Below are 19,701 nucleotides of genomic sequence, written 5' to 3' on the forward strand. Positions count from 1 at the left end.
CCTGAGCGTAAACTGATGCAAATTAATGCGCTCTGAAGAATGATGAAATGACTCCAAATGTCAATCGCTTAGCTCAGGTGCATCAGGAGGGGAGGAGTCAAGTTTTTTGTTTTTTGAAGAAAGCTTGCCAGCGAGCAGGTTAGGTTGACATGGTCTGTTGCCTCATTAAGGAAATCAAAGTTTAAGTTTTTCTTTTTAAAGGAAAACTCCGAGTTTCCCTCATCTCAGTGTTAATACACTCTTCACTAAACCTGCTTCCTGGAACACGGCCCAGAAAGCTTCAGATAAGTTTCTACTTGATTTGTAAATAAATCAAGTAGGACTATAAATATGATGTTGCTGTTCTAAATTATTCACTGTGCAGCTCCTAAAAATCTATTTGATGTGCATATGAATGGAAAATATTTCAGTTTTAAATTAACAGGCACATCAAAGACGAAGGTATTTCAGCTTTTAACATGTCATTAATAGCGCACTATCAGCTCTGCAAGTTTGGTGTCACAGATCAGGCTGAAACCAAACCAGCTGACATTTATACCTACATCAACTCAAAGTGGCCAGTCGATCCGTGCATGTTTTACCAACATCTGAACAGTAATTTTAGTGCAATCAATACTGAAAAGTGCATCTTTAGCGCTCTTGCATGCATACAGACACACATCCTCGCCTTTGCGGATGGACTGTGTCCCTAAATATTTCTCAGTGGTTGCTGAATATTTTTCTGCCCTTTTTTAGAAAGTTTCCAACAGCACAGCTTAATGGTGAGATGCTGGCTGTGAAATTTCTCTTGTTACTTCATGTAACGCTTCAATGGTTTAATGCTGAAAACATCTGAACGCTCTTGTGAAGAATGATGATGAAAAGAAATGTTATGTAAAACTTTACTTTGCTCTTTTTCTTCTTCTTCTTCGCACTGTTGCGCTATTACTATACATACAACAAGACAGTTGCCTGATTCTGTCAAAGCACAATCCATTTTTAGATGCATGAATAAAACATTTAGCCATCTTAGAGGTTGCCACTTTGCTCTGCAAATGAACACAGGATAAGACAACTGGTGTTCCCTCTAGTTTGGGCTGCAGCTCCCACTCCGTCAAATATCGCATTATTTAAGGTATACTTTAGCGGCAGGCGCGTACCCAGTGAAACTCACTTGAAGTTTTTTTTTTTTTTTTTTTCTGACTAGGGGATCTGGTTCCAACAGCTTCCACTACGTCACAGTAGTCAGTGAAGCTTCACTCATATACTGTATTCAGGGTTTGGGGATTTCCATCATCTTCAAAAAATTACGGTCCAATCTGTACCTGTCTTACGACTTCAAAGCAGCCTGCTGAGCTGACTGACATGGAGACATTCGCACCTCCCATTGGGAGAATGGGTTGTCTCCTGTCTACTCTCTGGACAAGCCCTGTCCCCTGCCAAGCATTTGCGTCTCACTCATGCACGAAGCTGTCATTTTCCAAATGCATCAACCCCCCCAGAAAGGTGTCACTGGGGATTATAGGATACCTCGGGGGATTAAAATGTTCTTGACAGACTAGCCGTTTCACTTATTCCCAGACGTCTCTCTATGCTGTCGTATGTGAAAGTATTGATAAAAAGTTCACCTGAGATATCTGACTGTCAAAGGCCAAATCTTACAATGCGATAGACACGTATGTTTGACTGTGTAGATGTCCTAGCACACAGGACATCTTTTTATTTATTTATTTATTTATTTTGACCATGCAATGACTTTATCTGAATTTTTTAATGATCACGGAACGTCTGTTTCAAACTTCCCTGCAGTGGAGCTGCTCATTTGCTGCTTGCTAATGTCCAGAGTTTTCTAATCAAGCAAAGGGGGGGAAAAGGAAAAAAAAACAAATGTGCCAAGTGCATTAATCCTCCCCCTCCTCTTCCTCCTTCTCCTCCTCCTCGTCCTCCTCTCTTATCTTCGTCTAATTAAGGGTCATTCTGTCTCCTGGCCACATTAGGACACTGCACACTTGTCTCAACCCACATAATTAAATGTTTTTTGTGCTTACCATCTGGAGACCTCATCTCTTTAAACATGCATGTCAAATTGACTCCTTAATAATGTTTATGTTTCTTCTCAGTGCTTTATTATCATCCAGGATTAGCTGTTTGTGTTTACTTTGCTTTCATCAGCATCACCCTCCACACACACACACACAAACAAACACTCACACAAACACATAGTGAACACACAGAACAACAGTACCCTTAAGGTAGCAGCAGATCTAGCACAGAGCAGTCAGCAAACTTAACAATCGTGAACTTCAAAGCAGTGGACAAATTTAATATAAAAGTAACCATGTTTACGCAGTAAGTGCATCAACAAACCGGTGCCCCAGATATGGTGCAGCTATTGTTTATTACTGCTTCTACTAAGGATGCGATGCCTCATCGATGATAAGGATTATATATTTTTGGTTTTCTGGGAGTGCCGTTGTGGGATTTTACAATATATTAGGGAAAAAAGAAAACTTTTCAACAATAAAGATCCCAGATTGGCACAAATAGCAGACATTTAAGGTTGAAAGAGATATTTGCTGATGCTTTTTTTTTCCCATCTCACCCTTTGTCCAACCATGTCATCCCTCTTTCCTTTCTTTCCCCTTCAAATAGTACCATTGTTGAAATACAGACATATGTGGAGTCAGAGAAGCGTTCTGCCTTTCTCATTCCCTTTTTCTCAGAGCGCAGTTGAGGATTAGTCTGTGCCTGAGTGCCTAGAATAATGATCACTGCAGCGGAGAAACACATTTTCACATTTCAGGAGATAAGGGCAGGCAATCTGCAAGCAGAGGACTTAACCAGCTCCCTGTGGCTTATTGTGGAGCTGACAGAAAAGTCAAAACCAAACGCCAACACTAGGCTGCATCATACCTTGCACAACCAGGAAGAACACCCACTACTATGTTTTCCACTGTGAGGGATATCAGTCACTCTGACACTCCGGTGGCACTTGTAACATTTCCAATGACGAGCCACCCCAGCTTACTGTGCCAGTGTCCAATTTCTTACTGAAGTGGTTAATTTCCCACCATCTGATCAAATCTGGGTTTATTTCCCACAGAGAAACCAAATCTAATATTTCACTTCAAAGATGGCTTGATGTAGAGGGCTACTCTCACTTTCAGCCTTAATCCACTCTTGCGCATAGCTGGCTTCCCAGAGTTGTAGGCATGCTGAGAGGCACTTATTAACTCCAGAGAAGAACACATTATTGGACATTATCATGACAGAATTGGTTGGACATCATAATGTCAGAACTACACACCTTTACAAATGAGACCTGAATATTTCACATCAGAAGACAAGGGATTTGGTGTGGGGGGGCACATGTATAATGCCGACACAGCAATAAAACAGCTTACTCCTTTTGTAAACTGTTATAAAATAATAATAATCATCATCATTATCCACACCTCCACGTTTCAGTCAATTGAATAAAAACCCTACCTTTCCCACATACTGTGCATCTGGTCCCATGTGTTCTTCTAAAACAAAGAATTGGTTCCAGATCCATCCACGCTTAGGCCTGTGGTGCACCTCCGTCTCCCCGTTAGCCAGTTTGGTCTGGTTCTTGGAGGGCACTTTGGTAGGAACGTGATGGCTCGCCCCAGAGCACCTCTGGATGAAACAGAGGCAGACCAGAAAGGGACACAGACAAGAGGTGGTGGATATCCTCATGGTGGCGTGTGCTTTTGTAAAGTTATCCCCGCGTTTCGAGGTGGCAAGGTCCTCCCACCGCCGCCGCTGTAGCCGCCACCTACAGCCACCGCTGCAGACCTGTGCAGTAGTCCCAGAAAAAGAGGAATCTAAATCCAAACTATAGATGGGATGGTCCGGGAGGATCCTCTAAGGTTCATGACCCAAAGCGATATACATTTACATTATGGAATTTCCCCGACTAAGAAAGGCTGTACACATGGACGTGAACTTCTCGGTAGATCTATGAAGAGCAGAGGTTAATCCCGGAAGCCATTCTGGATTTCCTGGGAGAGAGAGAAGAGGGAAGAGAAACACAGAGTTAGAGATTAATTTGATGGATATTAGAAGCTAAATGTTCACTAATTCCCTCCAATTAAATTGCGGCTCGTAAATCCTTACAGATGAGGATGCCCACTTCAAACTGGCTGACTGTGATAAACAAAAACACAAAAAGCAGCAAGAAATCCTGTTTCAGTATTGCAGCCAATTTTGCCATTATGCAGATAACAAAACATCTTCTGACTTGTTGAGTAACAGTGCTGTTAAAAAGGTTGTCCGTGCCTATGAGGTCAGAGCGCTTGGTGACTGATCCTGCCCTGTAAGGTCGGATTCATGGATCGCAACAGTGTGACCCAAACGAGGACTTTAAAACCTCCTGTTAGCTTTATTTTTTTTTTTAAATGTGGATGTTTTAAATACAGCTAAGGCGTACTGTGAGACTGAAGACTGTGCCACATGCACAGTGAATAATAAATGTGGCAGGAAGAAACACATTTATAATGAAAAGGACAGACATCAAGCCACTCAGACGTAAGGCAGAAGGTGATTTTCAGATGGCAGTGGAATGGAAAAAGCGAGAAGGAATATTTTTCCTAAATCAAAATTATATACAGTATCGAAGATGGAATTAAAGTAGTAAAAAATAACTGCAAGCACTGCTGGATTTCTCTTAGTGTGCATTCAAGTGAAGCACCTCCCCCAGTCAGTCCCTGAATTCCCTTTAAAAAGAATGCGTGCATTACAGGCGCACCTTTAACTCAGTGGCCTTTAAGGAGGAGGTATGAGTGAGTGAACTGTCTGATTTCTGGGGTGTATTTTAAAGCTAGATGTGCTATTTAACTGCTGCTGAAGCATGACATCAGTATTCACTGCTCATTTTCTTTTTTCTTTTTTTTGCTGAGGAAATTTTTCAATGTGACCTTGCTATTCTGAAATGCCCTTCAGTTTGATGCCACAACTAAAGAAAAATGTCCAACTTCAGTGTGTGATATGTGATTCTACATAGCCTCTTTCCCTACCAAGTTTGAAACTGCACAGGCACACAGGAGGAGGAAAAATTGTGCATTAGTAGTAGGTATAACTGTAAAGACACAGAGACGCACATTGAGTTTTGTTGGGTTTTTTCTTTTCCTTGTAATGTGCAAAGCTAAAAGTACTTAGCTGGACAGCTGTCCACTGTTACCAACTTCAATGAACACAAATGTTGAAATTACCTTAGGCCAAAACAAAACAGCCATTACACCTGGACTCTTGACACTGAAGTTTGGTTTAACAAAGGCATTAAAGAATATTTTTACGTTTAAAATGCCCCAGAGACATCACTGCTGTTAATATATTTATGTCATGGACAAGTTTGCACCATTTTTGTAAATCATGTTTAGAGTAGAGATGGCACGATACCACTTTATGTCCGATACCGATATCATAAATTTGGATATCTGCCGATACCGATATGAATCCGATATAGTGTTTTTTTTAATCAATAAAACAGTTTTTTAATATATTTCTGCATTTTGTATAAGTTCATACTCAATTTTAAATAAACAACAACACTAAAGCTATTCTGTTATACCTGTATGTAAAAAATACACTGCACCCAAAATATTTCATAGTTCAGCAAAACTGATCAATCTAATAAACTTAAACCTACTCCATCCTTCCTATTCTGGTATTTTAAAGATTACTTGGGTTGCTTAATATTTCTAACTAATAGGGTTGCAAACTCCCAGCAAAAAAACAAAAAATAGGGAACCACCCCCCACCCTCCACCTCATGATGCTTAATCGACGTAATCAACTTTAATTTGATGCAGTGTGAAAAAAAAAATTGCACAGAATTAAATTATTTTTCAAGAATAATTAAATAGATTCATCATCTTTCTTCAACAGAATTGCAGACTGCACAGATGGTATCTTCCTAAAGGAAAAGGTAGTATAGCTTACTAGGGTATATTAGACTTAACAGTTACTATATACAGTAATGGACTTCTATACATTTTACATCAGATTAAAACTTTGGGTGTAAGATTCGGATAATTATTTATTAAAAGCTAGACATTTTAAATGAGAATAAGAAAGAAAAGTATGTCTTTGTGCCCCCCTCTTCCCTGTTAATGCCCCATCTGGCCCCCTGTCAAAACTTTGCTAGATCCGCCCCTGCACAGTTACCAGCCATCAGCTGCGTAGAAAAAGATCCTGGTATAGAAAGTAATACTAAATAAATTCTAACAACAGCTTATCAAGGTTAAACGTGCTGCTGTTGTTCAGCCGCTGGTTTCCTCTCTCTAGTGCAAAGTGGGCCAAAAACAAACAAGAGAGACGGAGTCGCGACAGAAAAGCCGATCAGCTGATCATTGATCAGTTTCATGATTGAAGTAGCAACAGGAGGGGGAGAGAAGAGGCACTCGCTCCATATATCGGTTGTTAAGCTTAACGTGGGAATGCTTTACAAACATTCAGAGATGAACTTACACACTTGCTTTACTTCTCTCTGGGATAACTTCCCCGGAGATGAAATGCCGGTTTGGTAGCGAGGCTACAAATACACACAGCCGCTCTATCACGTGAGCACACTGCTCCGCATAACTCAGCTCATAACCGCAGCACGTCGGTGTCGCAAGTTTTGTGAGGAGCTTTTGTGATATTTAATGGATCGGATTACATTTTTTATTTCTCTCCGATATCCGATCCAGTAATTTACGTCAGTATCAGACCGATACGTAATATCGGATCGGTCCATCTCTAGTTTAGAGTATACAGTTAATGTACCGTGTCAAACATTTGAATTTCACCTTCACAGTAAAGCAAAAATAGGGTTAGCAGACTCTAAGTCTTGTTTTGGCTAATCACGCATACTAGGCATGTGACAGGATACATGTCCGCTCCATATTTACAGAAAGCATCTGTAATGCATGTTGACTGCATCCAGACGTAGAATTGGAACATATTGACTGACATTTCAATTCCACTTTTCAATTCAACTTTGTTGGGTTTTTCTCTTGTTGTGATTTGGCACTTTATAAACAATCATATGGACCTATATGAGCAAGCACTTTGCGACAGTGGGAGGGAAAAACTCCCTTTTATGAGGAAGAAACCTCTGGCAGAAACTGACTCAGGGAGGGGCGGCCACCTGCCATGACCAGTGGTGAGAGAAGACAGGAAGTTTAAAAAAAAAATGCTTATGACAAAAACCCATGTTTGAAGCAAGTAATAATGTCAAATATTACACTAAACTATTTATAATGCATTTTTTAATTAAAAACCTCTGCCCGTGTCTTTTGCTTTTAAATTAAAACTTAAGTTCTCCATTCGAACATGAAATAATAAAGGAAGTGTGAATAAACACAAATACAGTACAAGAATACAAAAAATGTAAAACAAAAAAAAAAGTAAATAAACACAAAGAGGAAAAACGTGTTTGTACTTTGTTTCCCTTCTCTTCCCCCCATACATAATAAAATGCTCCACAGTCTTGAATACTAACGTACAGCAGAGAGTTGGTCTAGCATTCAAGTGTTACAGCAGAATAGCTGCTTCACAGGGATTATCAAGAGGACAAATACTTGCATTTTAAGTCTGTCAGCTCCTTTATCCTGTTATATATCAAAGTGTGCTTCTATCTCTTACAATGCATGTGTCAACATTAGAGAGAAATGCTGAAACAGGATATTAATGCAACTTACCACTGTCACATACTTTGAAGGATAATCACTGAATTATTTTTTTTATAAATATTTTTTTTCTCCATGTGGATTAAGATGTGCTCAGAACTCCTTGGCTAATCCCCATGTATTAAATATCTTTACACACAAATTATTGAGCTAAACTATAGTTGTTGGTCATGTTCACTAAGTGCAGTGGTTGTAATGTGAAATACTGAATGCCAGCCCGTGCAGTCAAAGGAAAGGAAAAGTGGTGTGGTACAAAGTCTTGGATTAAAGCTGAGCAGGATAAATACTCAACCACACACTAAACCTGTAATCTTGGAAATGATTTTCATCTCTATAGGTAGCTACGCCCAAATTCTGCTTCCCCTGCTCTCCACCTATATCTGAGAAAATTATACCAAACCCTGCAGAAAATTGTAAAGCAATATCATAAATAAAGTGTTTTAGAGATTTTAAGGTTTGTTTCTTGGATCACAATAATTTTTCTGACTCAATAATACAATTCAGTGACAGTGTAAAACATTTTCCTACATGGGAAAGCACTGGTGAACCGTTTGAGGTACCTGAGCAAGTCAGACTGGGTGTCAGAATATCTTTTCCAGTAGTTTCACTTTCGCCTCCTGGGGCTCACTTCAATCAGCCTCCTAATTGTCTGATTATCGTGCTGATTCTAAGCAAAATACATTTCAGGGAGCCATGAAATCAACAGCATCTGGCTCCATCAATGGAAATAATTTGCCCCCTTTTATGATGATTATATTGTTTTGAGCAGTCTTCAGCCCACGGCATGTTTAAATATGTGCAGCGTTTAACAGGATGGGTTATGCAGCACAGGCAACCGCAAAGATTTTGGCAGAATGTTTGCTAGACTGTCTACATTTGTAAGCGCGTCAGTTGTATTTCAATATGATTTTGTGCATGAACTTAACTGGGATAATATAATGAAAAGTACTGCATTGACAAAGTATGCCAAACCAAATGTTTCTACAATAGCTTTAAAGGATAAAGATACCAACAATCATCAAATATTTGATATTTTTCTAACAACAAATCCAATGTGGGTTAACTGGTTTTAATGGATTTGATCCAACTACTGTACAGTAGTAGGACAGTTTTTTCTATAGCCAAAGGCCCATATGAGCAAGGACATTTATTTAAATACAACAATACAACCAAAATAAATAGTACAGAAAGATGTATTACATTACAAATATCTGTATCTGCAAACAAAAGCATATTGGCATAAAAGCTCCTTCTACAAATATTTCTGATTTTTCCAAGTGGCAACCTCAAGGGCTGAAAAATGAAGCCAATCCCAAAGTGCCAGAAACTATATCTCTAGAGGCCACTTAAGGCTGGCTCCAACAGGGAGTCAATCCCCTACACTGCCATATTAAAATCCTGAACTAGGCAGTAGGGCTGCACGATTAATCGTTAGAAAATCGCGATCTCGATTCATACTTATGTGCGATCTCATTTCCAAATGACAACGATTTAAAAAAAAAAAAAAGACGACGATTGTACCGCATTTTGATCCGGGACGTAATCTGCATGAAAACAAGCGCTCACTCTTCCTGTGATGCTAAAATTAGCAGGGAAAAAACAACGGAGAACACGTCAGGGATGACAAGAAAGTGACAGGAGAAAATCCGTCCCGGTCAATCACCCAAACATCAATAACGGGAACCTTATACAGCGCTTCCCTATACCCGTCGAACTCCCGCAGGCACAAAGAAATTACGGAGGCTATTACTTATCACCTGACCAAAGATATGGCTCCCATCAACACTGTGCAAAATGAGGGATTTAGGAAAATGATCAACACCCTAGACAAACGCTACACATAGTGCTGTCCCGCAACTATTTTTCTATTGTTGCACTACCTGCTCTATACATGCAGTGTCGAGCAACGGCGGTGAGACGGAATTTCAAGCAGTACAACATTTTGCGGCAACCACAAAACGTGAGACATTTGTTGTTTTTATGTTTATTTATTGTTTTTATGTTCAGTTTCAACTGTTACGAAGTTGATGTGCAGTTAATAAGTGCAATAAATATTTATATTGGAAAAGAAAATCGTGAGAGAATCGTGATCTCAATTCTAAGCCAAAAAAATCGTGATTCTCATTTTATGCAAAATTGTGCAGCCCTACTAGGCAGCACTGAAAAGAATATTGAGAACCCTTTGCAAAAAAAAAAAAAAATGTGTATGTGTGTATATATACAGTATATACACAAAACAAAAACCACCAGCAAACTTTGTGTGTGTTGCTAGAGTCCAGAATTTAGCAGTCTATTGGCTGTGTGGAAGAAGCTGGTTTGGGATTGGAGCCTGTACCACCTCCCAGAGGGAAACACAGTGAATTGTTTGTGGTTTGGAAAGGAGGAGTCATTTATGATGTTGTGAGCCTTCTTCACACTGCTCTTCCAGGATCCCAGGGTTTGTTTGTTTTTTTTAAATTATACATACAGGCATGAATATCAGCTATGGGATATTTGGTTAAATATCCCTTAGCAGGTTGCACCTTGACCAGATGCCTTTGGTACCCATCAACAAGCTTCTGTCTTCTAGTTTTGACAAGACATTTTAACACTCTGCTTATGAGTATGCCTCTTGCCAGGAAACCAACCAATTTAAAATAACTCTACCAATTTGGCCAAGAAAAGGCCATTCAAGAACCTTAATGTTAGCCTGCTTTATTCATTCCAAAACCAATGGTGATGTGTGTTTGATATCACTGTCCTGTTGTTCGGGGATGGGGAAGAACGATCAGCCGCCTTGACTTCTCCCACAATTGGTGGTACTTCAACCTTTTACATACTTTTTCTTCTACTTTTGTTCTCTCTAAACTTCAAACAACTTGAAAAAATATATCTCTGTCTCCTCTTTTATTCATGGGAACTGGAAAACTCAATCGCAGTGACTCGACTGGTCCTGTAAACAACTTAAATTTAATAAGACCTCAGCAGAGCCAATCGTTTTTGCACGTAATCACACCCGCTGATGACACTACGGGAGATGAAACACTTTAAAACGCAGAAAGATAAAACAAAATGACGGACCAATATGGTGGAAGAGATGTTGGAAAACGCAGAAGAGATGCACCTCAATTCAGTATGGCAGAGATGGAGAACAGGCGTCTGTCGCCTGCTGCTAATAGCTAATGTTTTGGCCTCCTGCTGAGAGCTCACCCACTGCATTCGATTTCACAGCATCGGCTTTGTCTGTGTCAAACACTAGACAGCAGAACACAGGGGTGGGTCAAAACACATATCAGTGAACTACTGTTCTATCCTCAGAACAAAAAGGGCCAGCTAGAGAGCGACGGCCACAGCAAAAGAGACTCTTGACTTGTCACCTCACAGAGGAGAGAAATACAAACATTTTCCACCAGTTTATGGAACCTGTTTGTTGCCTGTAGTCTCAGGCAATGTTACACTGAGCTGAAGAAGGTAAACAAGAGAGCTGAAGTGAGTACAGGGAAACAAGCAACAAAGAAAAATTAGTGACACAGCAATATGTGATTATGTGAAATCAGACTGAAACACTGCTGTGAAATGTTCCTGAGGCCTGAACATAATTTTATGTTTCTGGTGTTTCTGTTGATTCAGAAAGGGCTCTCAATAAACTTGTTTTAATGGATGCTTGAAAGAAGCCAATTTAATGGCATATTTTTCACTAATAGGTCCATTGAGTGATTTAGTCTCCTCTTTAAAAAAGGAACATTTTCTGAAAAGAAAGACAACAATTTAGTTGCCAAGTGTCACAATAGAAGCAGCCAGACAACATAGACTTGTCTGTCTTCTAGTGGTTTATTATTCTAATTATGATGTTCTAGGTAGTCTTTTAAAATCCCCCCGCTACAGTTTTGTACTTCTGGCTTCTTTAAGGTCAATAAGGAGTCCCTAATCTTTTTGGTCATATGTGCTAATCTTGCTGCTCTGTTGTCTTCATCACTTTTGTTCTCCCATGCTGTCAACACCACTCTCTTTTCCAATAATCTATCTGCCCATGTGCTTCACTTTACCTTTTGATCATCTATTGCACATCCTTCCTGCTGCCCATCTCCGCCTTATCCATAAAGACCCTGGGGGTGTAAAACCACTATTTCTTACCTTCATCTGAGATTCTGTTCTCTGATGTTGCTTCTCAGCTGAGTTTAACTGCCTAAAGGGTTTTTTGGTTATTCAGCAAGCAAATCTTAGCAATAAGTGCTGCTGATCTGTCCTCATTGTTGTTCTGGTCAATGCTGCAAATCAATGCAAAGGATTTGCCAAACCTTTGAAGTCTTTAACTAATTTGCTTTGTCAGACTCCTTGTCCTGTCCTTGTCCTAAAACAATCCTATTTAAAACAAATATGTAAAACTTAACATACTATAAGAGATATTTATCCTTAAAACCACACCTGAGGCAAGTGTTGGATTTAGAGAGATCAGTGGTGTGTGGTGACTTTTACAGAAAGGCAAGCGGAGACAATTTATGGATCATTTTTTCTTCACAAAGTTTTTAACTATTCTTTGCTCAGTTCTCTGTAACTGAGGACTAACAGTAAGATGCCCAGCTGTTTGGAATTTGTCTAATGACTCCCTGTTAACACAATTTACCTATTTACTACAATATTGAAATTGAAAAGTTACTTTTATGAGAACTGTAAAAATCACATTTGATTGATCTGTACCAGTTCTAAAAATAACCACTGTTTAGCTAGAGTCTGTTGGGTCATTCGACCCAGCTCATTGTTGATGAAAGAAAGGAGATTAGTCTGATCAGCTTCACAAGCAGGGCAATCCTCTGAATGTGTGGCAAACCCTGGAGGTTCCATGAAATTGGAGACAAATAGGCTGTAGAGAGATGCCAGGAATTCAGAGGTTTACCCAAGCGGTAATATTTCCACAATGAAATCTTATTAGAGTATGCAGGAAATCATGTCTGAATGGACTGCTTTAGTGGTTAGTTTATTGACCCAAATGCCTGATCTTACAACTCTGGCATAAGCTTTCTAAGATGCAATCTGGCTTTAGTTGGTGCTGATTTCCCAAAAAAACCTTCCAGTCTTGATGCATTAGAGGTCCAAACAGCTTTAAGAAAATGACTCTTACAGATGAAAGCTACCCTACAATAATACAGTTTTTGTGTTACAGCAAGTGGTGCTCAGGTGTTGGTCTTCCTCAAGAGAATATTGCGAGTTTTTAAACCAGAAATATGTCCTGCAGTTCAGACAGGCAACCCACATTGCAAATCACACACTTGTCTCTCTAACATCCCAAAATTCCAAGACCCCTAAGGACAAAATACCAACATTAACACTACACTGGAAAGGCTCTAACATCCTACTGCTCTACACTGCTGCTTTTAATAGAACTTCCCAAACTTTTTCCATTAGTGTGTGTGTGTGAGTACCTTTATTTTACTGTTTTCTTCTCCAAGTTACTATGAGCATATATTCCAGTACCTGCAAGAATCAACTTTGATCACATTGCATACCCCAAGGATGGTCGGCACAAAACAGCCCCGAGATCATATATTAATCATGAGTAAGTTATATAGATAACATTTCCCTCATCTTGTCAAACCAAGATCTAAAGAAGTGAGAATCTGCCCTCATCATTTTAGGCAAGAAGAAAGAGCGAGCTGAGTATTTTAACTTGACTGACTGACTAACATTTTAAATGAAGATGTATTTTGTGGGATAAAAAAACAGAGAATACTGGGCTGTCAAAAACACTTGTGCTGCAGAGAATGAGGGAAGTAAAAGCCTTCAATCGACAGAGGGCAGGAGACTCCGAACTTCAGAGTACCTACAACTAGGCGTGAGAAGCTTGAAAAGGTGGCATATTGTAAACATTCCTGCATATATTCTCTCTCTCTCATGCACATGGCAAATGCAGAAACACAAGAGACCAATGCTCCAGCCTTGCATTTCAATCTTCTTCCAACACTTGTGGGTAATTAAAAGCAATAAGCAGCAGGTTTTTAAACACAGATTAGGCCTGAAGGTAATTAGGCCCATTGCAGTAATGACTCCCACTGAGTCATGTAGGCAGGATGGTGTGTCAGTCACCCCCTCCCACCATTTCTCCCAAAGTCAACAGCAACTTGTCCTTCTAGTAAACAGCCCTCCAAACACCATCTGTCCTAACCCTTAGCTTTGATTACCTCAGACCTAAAATGCACCATTTCTCACTTGACTTGGCAAAGCAAAGATTGGCAAAATGAAAGCGAGAATTAGATTAGCCTTTGTTGTCTCCCTTAACAGAAGTTCGTCTTTGGCACTCGAGTGAACACAGTGAGCATAGCTGCACATATGTACAATCAAACTCCGGTTAACACTAAGTGTCCCAACAAGAATGGTAAACACTGAATCATGCGTACAACGATGTGTTACACAAAGATATTCCACCAATGATCAGCATTAGGGCGATATGGCCTAAAATCCATATTGCAGTAAAATTTGAAGCATGTGCAGTAATGATTCTTTTCTTCTGTATGTCAAAATGACTGAACAGTATAGCATGCCATTTTAAGGACATTTATTGTGCAAAAGTTTTCTTGTTTTCAATGTGACACAATTCTTAAATGACAAATAAAAATGAAGACAAATGCGCAAAAATCTTTTGAGTAAAAAAATACAAGTAAAATATCGATAAAACACAAAATTCTAAATTGTTTAAAATAAAGTGCAAAATGTGCCTTTAGAAAAGGCTTGGAGAATATCAGTCTATTAGTGTGTAGGGACACCTTTTTTCTTTCCACCTGACTGACTGGGCGTTTGTGAAAGGCGCAGTTTTTGGCTTTCCTCATATTCCAAAACATGCTTCATTTTCAGGTGATAAAACAAATTACTTATACTCCTTCTCTTGGCTATTACTGTCGCCCGGCATAATTTGCAGATTATATTTTTCTGCTCAACTTCTGACTGCCTAAACCCAAACCAGGTCCATATGACCGATGTTTATGAGCACCTACTCAATACCACATAGCGCTGACCATCTTAAAAAGTTATTATGGTACGTAGGGCTGCACGATTAATCGTTAGAAAATCGCGATCTCGATTCATACTTATGTGCGATCTCATTTCCAAATGACAACGATTTAAAAAAAAAAAAAAAAGACGACGACGATTGTACCGCATTTTGATCCGGGACGTAGTCTGCATGAAAACAAGCGCTCACTCTTCCTGCTCAACAAATGACAAGGGCGGAGCCTTATACCACGTGATACAGAAGCTGTGCCGTGTAATGCTAAAATTAGCAGGGAAAAAACAACGGAGAACACGTCAGGGATGACAAGAAAGTGACAGGAGAAAATCCGTCCCGGTCAACCACCCAAACATCAATAACGGGAACCTTATACAGCGCTTCCCTGTACACGTCGAACTCCCGCAGGCACAAAGAAATTACGGAGGCTATTACTTATCACCTGACCAAAGATATGGCTCCCATCAACACTGTGCAAAACGAGGGATTTAGGAAAATGATCAACACCCTAGACAAACGCTACACAGTGCCGTCCCGCAACTATTTTTCTATTGTTGCACTACCTGCTCTATACACGCAGTGTCGAGCAACGGTGGAGACGGAATTTCAAGCAGTACAACATTTTGCGGCAACCACAAAACGTGAGACATTTGTTGTTTTTATGTTTATTTATTGTTTTTATGTTCAGTCTCAATTGTTACGAAGTTGATGTGCAGTTAATAAGTGCAATAAATATTTATGTTGGAAAAGAAAATCGTGAGAGAATCGTGATCTCAATTCTAAGCCAAAAAATTCGTGATTCTCATTTTATGCAAAATCGTGCAGCCCTAATGGTACGTCTAGTATTAGATAACTAAAACTGGTGCTTTACACAGTCTGTCATTCAATACTGCAGAGATGCCCCACATTACATTACACGTTTCTCTCAATATGATCCATAGCACACACACAAAACGTGTAGTTCTTCAAAGCCTCTAATGGTTTCATCTCCCCATGTTGACAAGTTAAACAACCTTAATTATATCTGTGAAGCAGGACTCCTTCCCAGACTTTTTTTCCCTTCTTGGTGTCAAATTAGAAAACATGCCTGCACTCGTCAGCCACACTATATGTTGTTTGGCTGCTTAATGAGAGCTGGGCGGAAGATGGAAAATGTCCCATCTGTTGTGTGTTTAATGGTTGGATTTCTTGAGCTCTCCTCATACAGGAGGATTGCCAGGATGGAGTAGACAGCACCCATCTGCTGGCCACTGCAGGGAAAAAACACAGTTTTTCAGCTCGCATCATCATCGTGTCTCTTCACTTTGAGTGCAGCAAAACACTCCAGCAGAGGTCCATCAAAATTATGCACACAGACTACAGCACACTGCCAAATGCCTAAATGTAGGAGCTTATTATTTATCTTTTTTTTGTTTGTTTGTTTTGTAATCAAGGAAGAACATAAAATGAGCCGGTTCAACAAGCACGCATCATTTTGTGTCGCTATTTAATCACTTTCTATGAAATGGTCAGTTCATTGTTACTATGCTTTTTTCCATTTCTATAAGAGATTGTATAGCTGCACTGAAAAATGCTCCAAAAGGTCACCTGCAGTCTTTTTTTTGGTTCTTTGTTTCTTTGTTTTTTCTTTACTTTTGGTAGCGTTAGAGATTAGGGGAAGAAAACTATATATTACCACTTGATTATATACTAATTTACAACAGTATCAATACCAGCAGTAGTGTTGTAGTTCACACAGCACCACTGCAGACAGGCTCACAGCCTCCCTCACTAGCAGCTGAAGTAGTTGACATTCACGGCACTGAGTAACACTTTAAGAGGAATTTTGAGAGGCCAGTAAAGCTCAAATCTCACCAACGCTGAGGTTTAAAACATGTAAAACTGTAAAGTATCATGTATGTGAACCTGGCCGTCACACTTGTATCTCTATGAGATACTGGCAGTCCAACGCTCCACAAAGTGACTGGTAACTGGTGCAGGCCTCTGACTTCACTCACTGGCCTGCACCAGTTACCAGTCACTTTGTGGAGCGTTGGACTGCCAGTATCTCATAAGACTTTGTTGTTATACCATCTCTTACCGTATATTACTAATCTCCATTTGCACTATTTGCTTATTTGCACTACTCTGCCTGGTTTACACTCATGGTCATTTATCCTTACTTGAATATTGTATATTGTATATTGCATAGTTTTCTTGTTATATGTAAAATTGTATTGTATTTATTTAAATTTTTATTTTTAATTATTTTATTTGCATTTTTTTAATCTAGGGTTTGAGAGTAACGAAATTTCTATTCTCTGTATGTCCTGTACATGTGGCAGAATTGACAAATAAAGTTGACTTGACTTGACTTTTAAATATTAATATTTATTACAACGTGTTTATTGGCAATTGTCTGAGAGCCATATTCTGCTAACTTATCATTAAGGTAGTGACAAGCAGCTATGGATAATTAAAATATGACTGTAATACTGGAGCTGGGCACCAAACAACATCAATATTGCCCATCTGTAACGTTAAGATACAGTTCTAATTTAAAGCATAGCACAATTATTAATGTCTTAAGAAGTGTTATGTTTTTCTTAAAATCCCAGATTGATGCTGAGAAAAAGTCTACCCGTAACCACACAGAAAGAGTGGAAGCCTATTTTACCATCTCTCTTTGATCAGCAACAAAAATATGGCCTCAAACAACCAAAAAACACTGTCTTCTTTGTGTTTTTGTTTTGTTTCTTTGCACTGCCTACAGGAAACTATATACCTTACAGTTAAATTACCTTTTCGGCTGTTTTTGTTAGATAACTAGTGTTGTCTTTCATTGTTTTGTAATAATTTTTTTTATTTAAAAAAATAATGCCATTGTATCAAAAATGGTATTGAGTATTTTCTTGGGTATCTAGTATTGTGACAGGCCCATACATTATTAGTTTTCAGTGGTAATTCAGCACTATAAGTCTAAATGCAGGGGGAAAAGGGGACTGAGGAGAATTTTAAATCTACACTGTTTTCATCCATATTTCCTTGATAGCAATGTCAACTAAATAAGGATGAAATGAATTTGAGATGGAAATAATGAATGTTATAAATCCTATAATGAACCTTCAAAATGATGAATTTATTTTTTATCAAAACAAACAAACAAACAAACAAACAAAAAAGGCATTGATGATCACATTTAATAGCTAGGAGCTGGTCCAAGAAATATTGGCCATACTGCATTAATAAATGACTAATTGCTCAGAGAATTTGTTGAATAATTTTCCACCAACTCATTGTAGCACTACTTGAATGAACACCATGCTTTTGGGGATTTAAGTCAAACAGAACAAGAGAAAAAGGCACAAGGTGGATTCAGACTGGAAACATATTCATATCACCTACAGCACTCGGTTCTCTTCATGTCTGAGGAGTCTAAATTCAGGCTGAAGCTACTGGAGTTTGGCAGGCTTCACTGTTTCACACATGCTAAAACACAGAGAGCAGGTGGGTTTTACAACAAGGAGGGTGTCTGTGCTCTCATCCACAAAGTAGGGCTGAGGCTATTCACATTAGCATTTCATACACAGATAAGCTTGCTTTCTTGCTGCCAGGTAGATTCCCTCATGAGAGGATGAAGTGCGAGAGATTTGGGGGTTTCGCAGATGCTTGCCGCACTGCTTTTCAAGTGCCCACAGAGACTAGCAGGGAGGGTGTTAGGAGCATCAACAGACAAATATGCCACCTCATCATCCAAATAAAGAATAAGCTGGTGATGCAGACGGCAGAGGCAGTGAGAGGAGAGAATAGTCATAGAAACGTGTAAGGAGGTGTATGTACAGCGGACTGTGGGCAGACGGGGGCAGTAAAGGTTTCATATTTTTTTTATATGTACATAACTTTCAGGACTGTCAAAAACTAAAATAACTGTAATATCGTTAACGTAATCTAGCCCTGTTTATTATGAATTTGAGAATCTGATTCACTCACAATTTATGTTCTCTGAATCACCACTGGGGTTTCCTAGATTTCAATTCCTTCAGTTTTCTGTTTATCGTTCCTCCAACAATTACTTTTTCAGTAATTAGAGTGAGACCTGACACATGGTACGTTTTGTTTCACCACCCTGGCTTAATGCAGGTTTCCATGTCTTGATGCAATCTACATTCCTTTTTGTTGAGTTTTATACATTTCTGACTATGGTCTTTAGCTCCTTGGTGTGATGGTTAGCTCTGTTGCCTCATTGCAAAAAAAGATCCTGGGTTCAAATATACCCACTGGGACAGTTTTATGTTGAGTTTGCATGTGCCTGTGCTGCTTCTCTATGCAACTCTAAAGTGGCTGGAGGTTTGATTGTAGTCTTTAATAGTCTGGCAACCTGTCCAGGGGGTACCCCACCTTTTTCCCTATGACCGCTGGGATACTCTCTAGCCCTGAATTGCATGGAATGAGTCGAAGAAAATGGATGGATGTATAGAGTTCAGTATATTCTGTGCTAGGAGATTTGAGTAATACAAGATTATCACTGCTACAATCAACTTTACCCAGGCCTGTGTTGATGTCTTCAGATCTTATTGTGTACTCAAAAATATTGCAAATTAGATTTCTCGTGATTTATAATCCAGTCGACAAATCTGAAAATGTCTAATGTTGCCTCGTGCTCCAAAAGCAAATGTCAGTTTCTGACAAACCATTTTATTTTCCAGATTCTGGATTTAGTTTTTAATGCATTCTTGCAAAAGAATATCAAATTGGCCTTTTTGGTTTGCTCGTTATAGAGAAATTGGTGGTACTTGGTGCAATGCCACAAATAAAATGCAATGCAAAAATGTTTGGCAACAAAGTGTCTCTCCATGCATTGAAATGAATTGAATGTGCGTGAGTAAGTCAAACTGTCAAACCATGTGCCAGTTTACAAGCTCACACGTACAGTCGTTGTGCTGCGGTAGCAGGCAGATGTTACAAAATGGATGGTTCAATCATGAGTCTTAAGACTACAGGCTGATTACACGCCACGCAACTTGGCTCGAGAACTAACAGTAATGGCAGTGAGTCAGTACAGTCAGTGTTGTGA

The 19,701-nt window shown here is 39.3% G+C and overlaps 1 protein-coding gene across 2 annotated transcripts in view; it reads right to left on the reverse strand.

The window, feature by feature from the left end:
* Positions 1–19,701, reverse strand: part of LOC146380587 (cadherin-18) — a 186,547-nt gene that overhangs the window by 70,541 nt on the left and 96,305 nt on the right. For both annotated transcript variants that reach the window (XM_084939783.1, XM_084939782.1), the window contains exon 2: positions 3,469–4,004. In XM_084939783.1, coding sequence (XP_084795909.1) covers positions 3,469–3,699 — 231 coding nt within the window. In that variant the 5' untranslated portion in view covers positions 3,700–4,004. The remainder of the gene's footprint in view (positions 1–3,468; positions 4,005–19,701) is intronic.

The sequence above is a fragment of the Perissodus microlepis genome, chromosome 9 (genome assembly GCF_051167445.1).
Source record: "Perissodus microlepis isolate ML-2025 ecotype Zambia chromosome 9, ASM5116744v1, whole genome shotgun sequence".
Classification (NCBI taxonomy): domain Eukaryota; kingdom Metazoa; phylum Chordata; class Actinopteri; order Cichliformes; family Cichlidae; genus Perissodus; species Perissodus microlepis.